The 13,714-nt window shown below is 39.2% G+C and overlaps 1 protein-coding gene across 1 annotated transcript; it reads right to left on the reverse strand.

Annotated features, from left to right (window-relative positions):
* Positions 1-911: 911 nt before the first annotated feature.
* On the reverse strand, positions 912-13,349 carry SAV1 (salvador family WW domain containing protein 1). The gene is made up of 3 exons (XM_010176089.1): positions 12,905-13,349; positions 1,971-2,241; positions 912-1,059 (listed from the first exon to the last, which is right to left on the reverse strand). Exons 1-3 carry the CDS (start codon positions 13,344-13,346, stop codon positions 912-914), a joined length of 861 nt encoding a protein of 286 aa, XP_010174391.1. The 5' UTR covers positions 13,347-13,349.
* Between the last annotated feature and the right edge of the window lie 365 nt (positions 13,350-13,714).

The following is a 13,714-nucleotide window of genomic DNA, read 5'->3' on the forward strand; positions in this document are numbered from 1 at the left end:
TAAATCTTTATAGGCTGCTGGTAAGCCCAGGAGCCAAAAGAAGTAATAAAACACTTAAATTATAGTTACTAGAAGCAGCTAAAAAAAAAAAATATATATATATATTAAGGGATTTTTTAGCCACTCACTGATCATCATACACAGGCTGAGTCTGCAACTACAGACTGTGCTGCTCATTCCTGCAAAACTTAAGTTTCTCCATATTCTCCTTACAAAAAAGTACATGATTTCATAATTATTAAAACTTATCTGGATTTTTTAATTGCTTTTCTGTTTACTGTTACTCTTCTGCAGAGCCATACCTGTTAGAAAATGTAATTTGTTTCATTATACTGACTCAAATCTTTTCTTGGAGGAGATTCCCTGTTCCTAGAGCATTGTTTCTTTGAAAAATTTTTTTTTTACTACCACTTAGTTTTTAATTAAAGTTCTTGAATAGAAATATATAGTTCTCAGTCTGTATCCAAAATTCTTAATTGTGAAGGAAAATTTGTATGTCTGTTTTCAAAAGGAGTGAGATACACATTAAGAAGTTAGCACCCTAAAAATACTTCACATATTTTATCAGCACGTGGTACTGTTCTGACAAATAAACTGGAAGGAAATCACACCCTCAGCTCTCTAATAGATTGTTCTGCAAGTCACATGAACTGCAAGAAGTACTCTGATGATTTTAATTCCTAATTTAATTCCTAATTTTAATTCCTAATATAATGCAAACTAATGTGATGAACATCTGGTATGACTTCCTCATGCGCTGTCAGCAATATTTGTTATAGAAGTAAGAAACAGATACCAGCTAGAGCTCCACTTTCCATCTAGAGTTCTGCTTTCAGTCACTGGAATGAATTTGTTTTCCTTCTAAGCTGTGCAGAGTGTGAAATGCAGAGGTAAAATATAAAAAATAAAGCTCACTTGACAGGAGCCCTGGCGTAGACCTGCAGCCAGTCTGGAATCTCGGCAGTGTGGTAGGGGTTTGCAGGGACCAGGAGAGGCTGGCTCCTCTCAGCTTGCTGAGGCTGGTAAGTCACTGGGGGAGGCTGGTCGTAACGGGGAACGCTGTACAAAAAGGAGACAAAGTCTGTAACCTCCAAGCAATTAACTCAGACATCCTGATGCCATTAAATTGTTAGCACTAAAACATGCAAAGGCTGATGATGTAACCACATATGAGCGCGCTGTAAAATTCACCTTAAACCTATTCACCTAGTGCCTGCTACCTGGATGCTAAAGCAGAACAAAAAATGATTACCTGTTTTTAAACCATTAAAAAGGCAAGTACTGATTGAGCCAAACAATCCACCATTTAATATGTTAGAGCAAATGTATTCAGGCAGCAGCTGAGAAGAGTTGTTCCATCTTCATACGTTTATCTTTTGTGCCACATGCTAAAAAACTTTCCCTTCCTGGGTAACAGCACTGAGTAGCAGAAATTAACTGTTAGATTTGATGTGGACTAACTTCATTTTACCTTTAAATTCTGAGGAGCTAAAATACAGGTTTTTATTCTGGACAAAACTTAATTAATTAAAGGCTTGTCTCCAGATTTGATAGTCTGCAGAAGTGCAAAACCTATAGAAATGGCAGTGAAGGTAAAAACGTAACTTAATTAATCTTTCAGGTGGTATGTGCTATTTGTTCAGACCATCTCCTGGACCATCAGATCAAGTTTCAAGTCAACAATTCGATCCTGTTCTCAGCAACTTTGTTGTTTTACCAACAGTTGAAGAGAACAGCTGCTTTGTTTTAGTGAGGTAGGAACAATATCCTGTTTCTAAACTTAAAGACAGTAACAGATGAGACAAAACCCTAACAATTACAGCTTCTAAAAATATTGGTCAAGGAGCAGTAAAGCTTACTTCTAAAAATATAATGTTTATGGCATGTTTTATATATGACAAAAACAGTTCCACTTTCTTAACTGGATTAAGAAATAACAATAATCACAGAAGAGAAGGAGGATGTCTTACCTGGGAGCACAAGGATGTTTATATTGAGCTGTTTTATTGATGTGATCTACATAATACACTCCAAATTCTGCTGACTCGACTCTCTCCCATCCTGGAGGCAGCCCCTCACGCTCGAGTGGATGGCTCCAGTGAGTGGTATTAGTGTTATGATCTATATAATATTTCCTTCCTCTAATAGTCCAGTCCACTGACCAGCCAGGAGGAAGAGGTAAATCTTCAGAACTATAATTTGTTAAGTTTCCTAGAGATGTAGCAGCAACTCTACCAATGCCTATAAAAAAAATAAAGGGAAAGCCAGGTTTAGCTAAAATAAGAATATCCAACCCCAACATTACGTACAAAGTCACTTCTTTTATTTTTAAACTTTCAAAATAGCTGTCCCCTTTTCAGTCTCACTTGCTTTGCTCTCCTCCAACTCCACATTCTCTAGACAGCTTCACTCAGAGACAAAGCATCCTCGCTTTTTAAATCAGACACACATTAGCAAGCAGGGATGAAGCTGTTGTTACCGTCTCCATTTGCTGAGACAAGATTTACAAATGATAAAGCTTTATATAAATGACAGTTTCTCTTCACATCCTGTTACAGCTGCATCAAAACTATTTATCTACCGAAAAACCCACAGTTATTCCTTTTTCTAGTTACAGTCAAATTACAACTATTGACAAAAATCACTGAATTTTCAATCACCAACAAAGCTTTTCAGATTAACCCGACAAGAACAGCAACAGGCCCAGGTAAACTGAGAGGAGGGACAAGCCAGGACACTGGGACAGGCTGCCCAGAGAGGGTGTGGAGTCTCCATCTCTGGAGATGTTCAAACCCACCTGGATGCTTTCCTGTGTGACCTACTGTAGGTGATCCTGCTCTGGCAGGGGGGTTGGACTGGATGATTTTTGGAGGTCCATTCTAATCCCCACCATTCTGTGATTTTATGATTAGCACCATCCTGCGTGGACTCTTATTATGGAAAAGTGTCCTAAGGAACAAGAGACAAGGGATCCTGCACAAGCCCTTTGCTGAAGGTGACTGCAGTCACCCTGGGCACGCTGAAGGTGATGTTGCCACATCATCTTTGCTAAAGCCACCCACGCCTGTGAGACTGGTGAGTTCGTGTGCGCTGCTGGGTGAGAGAGCCGGGCACTCTGCAGGGAACGGAGCTCACAGGTATCGAGCTGGGGGCTCATCACAAGTGGTTTTATGCAACAGCGTCACTTGAACCACCGCTGCTGCTTCATCTAGAAAAGATCATCACAAAGAGCTGGCTGGAGATAAGAAATGGCATCGCGTGTCCAGAGAAGGGCAATGGAGCTGGGGAAGGGTCTGGAGCACAAGTGTGCTGAGTTCCCTTGTGGCTGAGGGAACTGGGGGTGTTGAGCCTGGAGAAAAGGAGGCTGAGGGGAGACCTTCTGGCTCTGTGCAAGTCCCTTGGAGGAGGGTGGAGAGAGGTGGGGGTGGGTCTGTTCAACCAAGGCCCAAGGGACAGGACAAGAGGAAATGGGCTCCAGTTGTGGCCAGGGCAGTTGAGATGGGATGTGAGGAAGAATTTCTTTGCTGCAAGGGTTCTGAGGCATTGGAAGGGGTTGCCCAGGGCAGTGGTGGAGTCCCCATCCCTGGAGGGACTGAAGAGTCATGTAGACATAGTGCTGAGGGACATGTGGTGCAGGGTTTAGTGGGCCTGGTGGTGTAGGGTTGACGGTTGGACTTGATGATCTTGGAAGTCTTTTCCGACCTTAACGATTCTATTCTATTCTATGATTCTTCTGAATGCAATTCAGACAAGATTTAGAGACGTGTTTTTCAGAGTGAGTCACAAAATCTCCTGATCTCCTGATCTTCCCCCGGCTTCCTCCCTCCCACAGCTCTTGGAAGGAGGTTTCCTAGTCTAGTGGGCTGGATATATCCGCTCCTCTACGTCTCGCTCCTCTCTAGAACCGAGCACCTACACTCCATAATGCTAAAGAGGCACAGGAAAAGAAGTAATGTTCAGCTTTTCCTGGTGATGTGGGCTGCACTAGGAGAGAGGCTTCTCCAGCAAGAGAACCCAAGCCTAGGATAGGTGTATTCAGGGTTGGAGAGTTGACAGGCATCAGTAGTTGATTAAATTCCCACCTCTGCCCTAGAAACGCAGAACATTCAGGATTTATCACTGAACAGCTGATTTAAGAGCCTGCTCACTAGCATGTTAAAATATGTGATTTGTTGTAACACACACACAGGTTTTTTTATATTTTAAAAATGAGCATGCTGGATGCTGAGAAAACGTAACTCCCATTTCATCTTTTCCCTCCCTCTAATATAAATAAAATAAAATAATAATAATTACAGAAAACTAAAAAGAAAAAAACCCCCAAACCCCCAACCACAAAACCTTAGTGACATAATAAAGAATTCTGCAGATCTCTCTCCATTCCTTGGAAGTTTACTACCTGCTGGACGTGCTGGCCCAAATTAAATTCTCTTTTTTTTTTTTTTTAAATCCTTTTAAGTAGTTACCTTCAGTTACCCACAGTTCTACAGTTAAACAATCTTGGGCTTTAAAGAAATTCCAATTATTTTTTCATCCCACAATCAACTGCATCTATTCAATCACAGTATTCAGCAGAGTCTGTGGTGTGGTTATTAACTGAAAAAAACAACAGTAATACTGAAGTAGCAGCAAAACTGTGACATTTCTCAGGCATTTCCATACTTTTGTTTGCTGACAAAGGTAACAGTCCCTTTCAATAAATACACACACGATAAAGCATGCTAGCCAAGGGATCTTATCTATTTTAAGCATTAGTTTACACATAAAATGTCACAAACTGGATGTGTTGTCATTTTAATACAAGATTGTCAGCAACAATAAAGTAATGGGAAGGCTCCAAAGCAACTGAATAAACAAAAAATAATAATAATTAAAAAAAATCTCACAAACTTCCTCCTGAGTACTGCTCTTTAAAACATTTGTGCTCATCTACAAATCATTTTCTAGCCTTGCCATGTTCTGAACTATCTGGCCTTTGAGTATTTCCTCTTGTTACAGTACTTACCCATTTATTGGCGTTATAAAGTGAAGCTGATGGCCGTGTTCATGCGATAGCTCCCATCTCTCGTTAGGATTTACCCACCCAGACCTTTACTTCCAGTGAGAAGAAACATCCTAGAGGCTTCCTGACCTTTAGCAGTACTGGGGCAGGGAAACTATTTCAAACCCTAGCTACAGTTATGTCATGTTATGGTCTTGTTTTCATTCCAATGACAAAACACAAACATTTAAGCTGCTTAAAAATACTGCACTTTGGATAAACAAATTCAGTATTTTCTCCAGTTTACTGGACTGCTGTGTTGTAATTTCATGTACATAGAAACAGTGACTCCTAAATCACCACTACCAGAAGATCTGAACACACAAACTTGACTGGGGGAAAGAATTTTCATAAAGGCATAAACATATTTTTCTGTTTACTGTTAAAACCAGTACGTGTGCATTTTTTGTTACAGTTCCTCTTACTTAAATTCCAACGTGATTCCAGTAGCAAATACATATATATATTTATTCCTTGGGGTAAAGATTAATGCTTTTTAACATTTGGAAGGTGGTATTAGAAGCTGCACAAGCCATCCTCTGTGCCAGAAGTTCTCTTGACACGATGCCTAGCTCTCTGCATACAAAAGCCTGAGAAGAGTGGGAGATAAACTCAGGTAATGAGGAAAACTAAAATCTAGATTACATGGAGAAATCACCTAGAAAGCAGGTTAAAAACCAACTCTGCACCCAGTGGAAAGGCAATGCTGGCAGCTCTGTGTTTGCACTATCATTTAATTCTAGCTACATGGTTCCTTCCAGTGACAGCTTGTTTGGTTGGTTGTTTTTTCATTTCCAAGGTGCAAAGAACAAAAATAATCCCAGACCACAAATACCTTATACATTCCTTTTGCCATTCTGACTTCATGTGTGAAGAAGTAGAGCCATACAGTTGTGATAAACTTACACACTGCACCAGTTACTGGTTTTGAATGGTGTTCCAAGCCTCCACGATGGACAAGCTCTCATTATGAAATCAAAAGCCAGTTTTATAAACAGATGGTTGCAAATAATTCAGGTTACAGATTATCCCCTACAGTCTTAATGTGCATTTTTCCTTTAAAAAATCACAGATCATATTGAAATTATTCCCCGTGCTGGAAGTTTTAAGATGATTAGGTAATATCCATAGTGTCTTACAACCATCAATCCACTATGGTATGCAAATTGGTAATTAGTACAATTTACACATTTGTTAATATAACTGGAGTTACTAGAGATCAAAAGAAATTGTGTATTGGTTTGTCTTTTAAAACTCAGCAGATGCTTCCTTCAAGGGAGAGTGGAAACACACGTCAGAAATAGCTCCTGCTATGATTTTGAACAGTAAGAGAAGATGAAAATTGACTTTCATATATATATATATATATATACATATATATTTATATACACACACACACATATATATATATTTATTTATATACATACCTGTAAGTATCAATAAGACTGATAACAGTTCCAAGAATAAATTCATATGTGATCTTTCCCAAAGTATAAACCAAAGAAAAAAGTTACAAGGCAGCCTACAACCATCTGCTGTGAGCACTCCCTTTCTCTGGGTCACACTGCTCAAGTATGATACTCTAACTTTTTAATTTAAATTTCAGGTAAGGTCTTAACCCTACAGCATCTTCACAGCAGCCCAAAGCTTCACACAGGATTTTACTGCACACACCAGGGATATTCCCTGAATCATGGGCTGCTACCAGACTCACACAGCACAATGCAAAATATCTGAAACAAACAAAAAAACCCCCCAAAAACCCACCAAACCGTGAACTTACAACCTCAACCATTTTTATTAAAACACCAAGTGTAAAACCTGTGATTTTCCTCTTGATGGAGGAGATGATCTCTACCACAGGACAAGCAAGAGCAGACTAGTCGATCCACTTCACTGTAACTACTCAGGGTTTTCTTGCTCACACACTGTGACAAGGCAGAAAGTCTCATTTTTCCTGCTTTCCCAAGAGGGACAGTTGTTTAAATTTAACCTGCTTTTTCCAAATATTAAAGGGCTCCTCTCCTCTCCTTAAGGATGAGCACTGTCCTTTATAAACTCCCCTGAGTGGCACTATCAACTCTCAAGAATGGTCAGCAATGAATTTAAATTTATGCAACAATAAATTCTTTTCAGATTGCCTCTTTGGAACTCATCTAACCTCATTTCTTAATTCTGTTTTCTAATGGTATATGTTTGGGGTATTTTTTTGGTTCAGCTTTTGCTTTTAAGGAACATCAATATTGAATATTATTTGTGCCTTTGCTTTTTCCTTCTCTTGTAAAATCCAGTTCTGTTTAAAGTCTTTAATTAGTTGTCAACCAGGACAAGAGGCATCATACACTGTTCCAAAGGGAAAGAAAATCCTGTTCAGTGCAGTTGGCTTGCTCAGGAGTATCACTGTGTATGTTCTCAACACTTAGAAAAAAAGAAAGTGCAAAGGAACAGCAACCACTTATTACTATATTACTAGTTTTTATCAAGATTAATTAATTAATTAATTATTAATAATTATATATATTACTAGTATTAACAAGATTTAAAATATTCAGAAGAATTTTAAGTAAGGCCAGGCCTTATATTTGGTTTTATTCTGAACACCTTTAAGACTAGGGTGGCCTAATATCAGAACTCAAACTTTGAGCACCACATTCCAGTGCATTATAATATATCACTGCAAAGAATTCCTCCATTTAATATTCTTCTCTCAAAAACACATCTTAAGCTAATAACATCACAAAGGTGAAACATACACAGTCTCTTCTTCAATCAAGGAAGTTCTGTCTGGTTTGTTCAGTTAGTATGGAACAAAGAAAACTGTGAATGATACACAGAAATGCTTTCACAGCCCAATAAAGGGGTTTTATTGTATTTATTCCACTGTGCCTGGAAAGAAGTCCAAGTTCTTAATTTAGAAGAAAAGGTTTCCAGGTTAGCAAAGGGCAGTGCTGGTAGAAAGCATGGGGAAAAATAATCATTATCACCAGAGCAGCCCAGCATAAAGGAAAAAGAGCAAAAAAACTGAAGAGAGTCTCACTTTGTTTTTATTACACACAGTGCTGATGAAGGCAGAGACATTTCAGAGCGTAGGAACTCCTCACAACTAGCTTCAACTGAATTTCAAAGTGCTGAAGAACAAATCCAGCCAAACAAAAGGCTTTCATATTCATCTTTAATTAGATCAATTGTCTTGAGAGCCTTTTTTTCAGGATGCCAAAATCCTTCCCCCTTTCTCCTCATCAAACCAGGATGAACAGCAAGAAGAGAAGTTGTACAAACTGTTTCATTTTCTCCTATGACGAGAGGCTGAAAGAGTTGGGGCTGTTCAGCCTGGAGAAGAGAAGGCTCCGGGGAGACCTTCTAGTGGCCTCCCAGTACCTGAAGGGGCTACAAGAAAGCTGGGGAGGGACTTTTCATAAGGGCAGTTAATGACAAAACAAGGGGAAATGGGTTTAAGCTGAAAGAGGGGAGGTTTAGATGAGATATTAGGAAGAAGTTCTTCACTGTGAGGGTGGTCAGACACTGGAACAGGTTGCCCAAGGAAGTTGAGGATGCCCCCTCCCTGGAAGTGTTGAAGGCCAGGTTGGATGAGGCTTTGAGCAACCTGGTCTAGTGGAAGGTGTCCCTGCTGCTGGCAGGGGGGTTGGGACTGGATGAGCTTTAAGGTCCCTTCCAATCCAAACCATTCTGTGTTTCTGTGATTTTAAGGGAGTAAATAATAGTAAAAGTAATAATAATAGTAATAATAATAATAATAATAGTAATAATAAAAACAAAAAAGTTTCAACAACTACCCTGCTTAGACAGGTCTGGAGGTTCTAGGCCTTTCTCACACATTCCAAAGCCTCTGAAGGTATTTCCCGAGCACAAGTGCCTGGTTTGTCAGAGGGAATGGGGCGTTCCAAATAAGCATAAATCCACAAATAGGAAATGCCAGGAAGTACTCTGAAAGCTTTGGAAAGTACACTGCAAAGAAATTACTGCAGAATCAGCACAAAAGAAGAAAAGGGCAGGAATTGCCATTTGTTTAAAAATGAGTGGAGTGGACACACCTAAAAGCAAAAGCCCTGGTACTTCAGCTCTAAACAGGTTTCGTATCATTTTGCTCTTGTATTAAACATGAACACCAGTCAGCAATTTTTAAGGGCTACAATTTAACACGAGATTAAATTTACTTTCACTAAAGTGCACTGGGTTCTCTGTTCACAGGATTAATCAATTCTTCTCCTCTGACATCACAGTCAACTGCTTACAATCCATCATCAGAAAGTCCCTTCACACTGTGATTTTCATCTCAGCAATATTCATATACAGGGAAGAATTTTTTAGCTTACCGCTCAAACAGGTACAAATAACTCTGAGGTCTTGGTTACAAATTAGTTCCAATCTATACTGTAGATATAACTTCAACCACAGACCTCCCCAAACCTTTAACCTAGAAGAGAGGAAAGAGATGTCGAGGAAAGACAAGTAAAGTCTCTCAGAATTAAGTTTGAAATGGACAGTAAAAAGAAAAAAAAAATTCAAGAAATGCCACAGAGGTACAAGGAAATATCTCAACTGAAGTCATTTTTCAGGAAAAGCAGCAGCACTAGATTGCTAAATGAAAACAAATCTAATGAAAAGAAGGACATGGAGAATGGAATCAAAGAGAGAGAAAACATGATTTCAAGGAGAAATGCCTATGAAAGAGCATGGCAATGCTGTCAGCATCAACTGCTGGGAAATCATGGGACTTGCTTAAATACTTTGTTGAATACTTGAAGAATCATACCAAGATGATGAAGGAAGAGGAGCATCTCCCTGCTGAGGAAAGGCTGAGGGAGCTGGGGCTCTTTAGCTTGGAGAAGAGGAGACTGAGGGGTGACCTCATTAATGTTTATAAATATGTAAAGGGCGAATGTCAGGAGGATGGAGCCAGGCTCTTCTCAGTGATGCCCAATGGTAGGACAAGGGGCAGTGGGTGTGAGCTGGAACACAGGAGGTTCTGCTTCAACTTGAGAAGAAACTTCTTTATGGTGAGGGTGACAGAGCCCTGGGACAGGCTGCCCAGGGAGGGTGTGGAGTCTCCTTCTCTGGAGACATTCAAGACCCGCCTGGATGCCTTCCTGTGTGATCTCATTGAGGTTCCTGCTCTGGCAGGGGGTTGGACTGGATGATCTTTCGAGGTCCCTTCCAATCCCTGACATTCTGTGACTCTGTAATGGAGATCTCGATGAGAACATGTTTCAAGTGACCTCCAAATTATACAGAGGAAGATCTTTATTTTGAAGGAAAGCTGAAATGCACACAGCCCTCTTCACCCCTGGACCACTGCTTCTCAAAAGTCACCTCCGTTGTAACCAACACCGAAGGAAACATCACCCACCAGGAGCAAGCACATCCAATTGTGTTCATCAGGCAACATTTCTGTGACAATCCACCCAAACCACATCAGAACCTTCCGAGGGGACCTTCTGAGGGAGGGTGGGAGAGAAGGAAAAGGGCAGAAGGCAGCATTTACAGATTCTAGCTCATAAACAGACTCACCAATTGAAACTGTTAAGTATTAGGCAATTTGCTCATTCATTATCTTGAGGAAGAATTTTGATTAGGTGAAACACTTATAAACAACGACAGAGATGTGTAAAGAAAAAGTAATCTGGACAAAGACAAGGAAAGCAAAAGGCCTGCCTCAGTATTCTGGAAATACAGGGAAAAAGGGACCAGAAATTACAAGAATATTAGTGTAGCTCAAGGAAAACACTGAAGGTTTGAAGACAATGGATGATTCAAATAAAAAGAAGCTTAATTATGAGATGAAAGAAGTAAGAAAATCTAAAGTTTTTTTTTATTTTTGGTCACGTAATTCCCTTACTGAGAGTAAGTACCAGGGATTTTTGAAAATATGTACAGAAGTTAAAGGTCATAGGTCAATATTGTTACTGCAGGGAACTGAAAGAGGAATTTCAGATTTCATATTCCATGCTGAGACAAAAGAAAAAGAAATAGAGGAAAAGGGGAACACTTTGGCAGACAAAAGTCTCATGTTTTTTGTCTCTCCCTACAAATAGAGACTGAATACTGACTCATTACAACATATGTATAAAATATTACATGTAAAAATATGAGAGTGAATGACAAAGACCAACCAAATTTCAGCAGCTCCTTTGTGATTTCTAGTGGCTAAGGGGGCATGTAGACAATCAGGGGTAAAAAAAAATTAGCTTTTTCAATAAATCCATGTTGCTAAGTTGAGAAAAATACAGCTGTGAAGCTCTACTTTTGGCTTGTTTTAAAAAAACTGCTACATTCAACTCCACTTTCAAACTAATAATTAATTAATTTCCACTCAACATTGTTTCAATTCCACACAGCAGCAGCAGCAGCAGCATTTTTTGAACTCTTCCTCAGTGTAGTTACTGTAGTAATTCTGATGTTAAATTGAGGGATTGGTTTATGAAATCTCTGTCTCCTGCCTCCCTCCTCCCTACAACAGGTGCCTGTTATCCAGAGCAGGTAAATGTTTAATGACTGTCAGCTGAACAACAACTGACGGAGATGGAGGGGCTTTCATGCAAAATCGAGGCAGATCAGATGTATCAGCATTTAGCTAAATATAACTTAATATAAATATAATTTCAATTTAGCTAAAATAAAGGAGGATAAAGTAGCAAGTCTTAAACCCGAGTATTTCAGATTTTACTGCCTGACAGAAGTAACACCAGCATTACTCTTTTGTTATTTTCATTGAAGTATTTCTGTAGTTAAAAAAAAACCCAACCCACATCAGGTTATAATTCCATAGACAAGGTCAGCAGCCTTAAATGTCGACGTTCTTCCTCGCAGATTTATTTTTCTAGACAGGAGATTTATTTTACTAGAGACTATTGACTGTTTTGTTTACAGATTACAAGCAATGATGAACTAACAGTGTATTTCACATTGAAAGTACATTATTTACAGGTTTGAAATGTTTGTTTCAAACTCCTCCTTGACCATATTTTTTGTAGTATACACAGTGCTCAAATACAGACAAATTTATTACTTTTCAGGTCACCTTTCTATGGCAAATATTGTAATCCCTGACTATTCCACCAATAGATTCACAAAGGCACACTGCACTGAATAATTATTCTTCAGTATCATCACAGATAGAATAAAATATTCCAAAAAAGTAATATTTAATGGATTCTTTCTTATGCTGTTGTTCCTTTAGAAGAGAAAGGCAAGTTCCAGTGAAATTGAGGGGGAAAGCAGGCATGTTTACAATCAGGATTACAAGTGAAAAGAAAAAAAAGAGTCAAGAACTAGGAAGTAAATTTCAGCACTAACTACATCCCAATTTGCTAACTGCACAAAGCATTTGACTGTTTGTAATAAATTATTTTAATTATTGAGGTCAAATTAACACAATAAAATTAAGTAATAACACAATGATAGTTAAAATACACTAATAATAATAAAACAATGTTATAATTTAGAGCTGTTGGTTATTCTCTACACGATGAAAATAGCTGATGTCCCTTAACAAATAAAATTCCTTGCTGGCTAGGAACTGATTCACATTTGTCTAGAAGAGTTGCATACGTGCTTGGCATAAAAAAAAAACCCCAAACAACTTGCTCAACCTTACCCCACTTACTTAATAAATAAATTCTGGTTTAAATGTCTTTTTCCTTTCTGGATATATGCAATCAAACTCTGAATTCTAAGAAATGTGAACACACAATGTACTCAGACCACAGAAATGTCATTAAAAAGAAGCTCTGTCCTACACAGCGTAACTCCTAAACACATGACCCTGGTCATCCAGATATATCTCTGCACCTAAAGTCTTATCAAACCCCAATTTTTTTTAATAAACCAACAATTAATACTTACCTGAAGTGTGCCTCCCGTGATTGTGTGCCATCCTCTGGAACAGATCACTGTTGTGTTCATAATACCTGTAGTCCTCATGTACGCGATCGTTTAACTGCCGTCTCCTCTGGGCATCATAAAAGTGATCATAATAATAACAACGGGGACCAGCATCTCCATTTTCCAAACCAGAATTAGCTTCTGTTAAAAAGGACTGAGAGGAAGAGCCGTATTCTCTAGGGACATCAGCTAAACTTCTTGCAAGATAGGAAGGTGCAGACAGTCTGTTGCTTTCACGTCTCATTATTTCATGAGGTGGCCTCTGCACTGGAGGTCGAAGGAAACTCTGGTTTCTGCAAACAATTCCATCTCCACCAGAAGAGTATGCAGGAGAAGTTGAGTCAGGAGGACAGATATCAGTTCGTCTTGGAATGGTTGGACCATGACGGATAAATGAAGGCATCAGATCTGATATACAGCATGAAAGAGAAATAAGAGCTTTGGTTGTAGTTACACATCCAGCCACACGCTGATTTACACCACAGAACTGAGGAAATTCAAGTGCTAGAACCTCTTTAATGCACCTCTAATGCATATGCAAGTAAAATGGTAATGCTGCAGTTTGTACTGGTGCAACAGCAACCATCACCACCCTCCACCAGCAACAAACTATTGCCAAGAGTGCACTTTTTCCAGTGTAACTGCATCTACAATACACAAACACAAAACTCATCCAAAACCACACCACCAACAAAAAAACAACAGCCCAAAGCACTCACACTGTACTGTGCCTACATCAGGGAGGCTGCACACCTCTCTGCTGAAAGGATG

The sequence above is a fragment of the Antrostomus carolinensis genome, unplaced genomic scaffold, assembly GCF_000700745.2.
Source record: "Antrostomus carolinensis isolate BGI_N321 unplaced genomic scaffold, ASM70074v2 scaffold50039, whole genome shotgun sequence".
Lineage (NCBI taxonomy): Eukaryota > Metazoa > Chordata > Aves > Caprimulgiformes > Caprimulgidae > Antrostomus > Antrostomus carolinensis.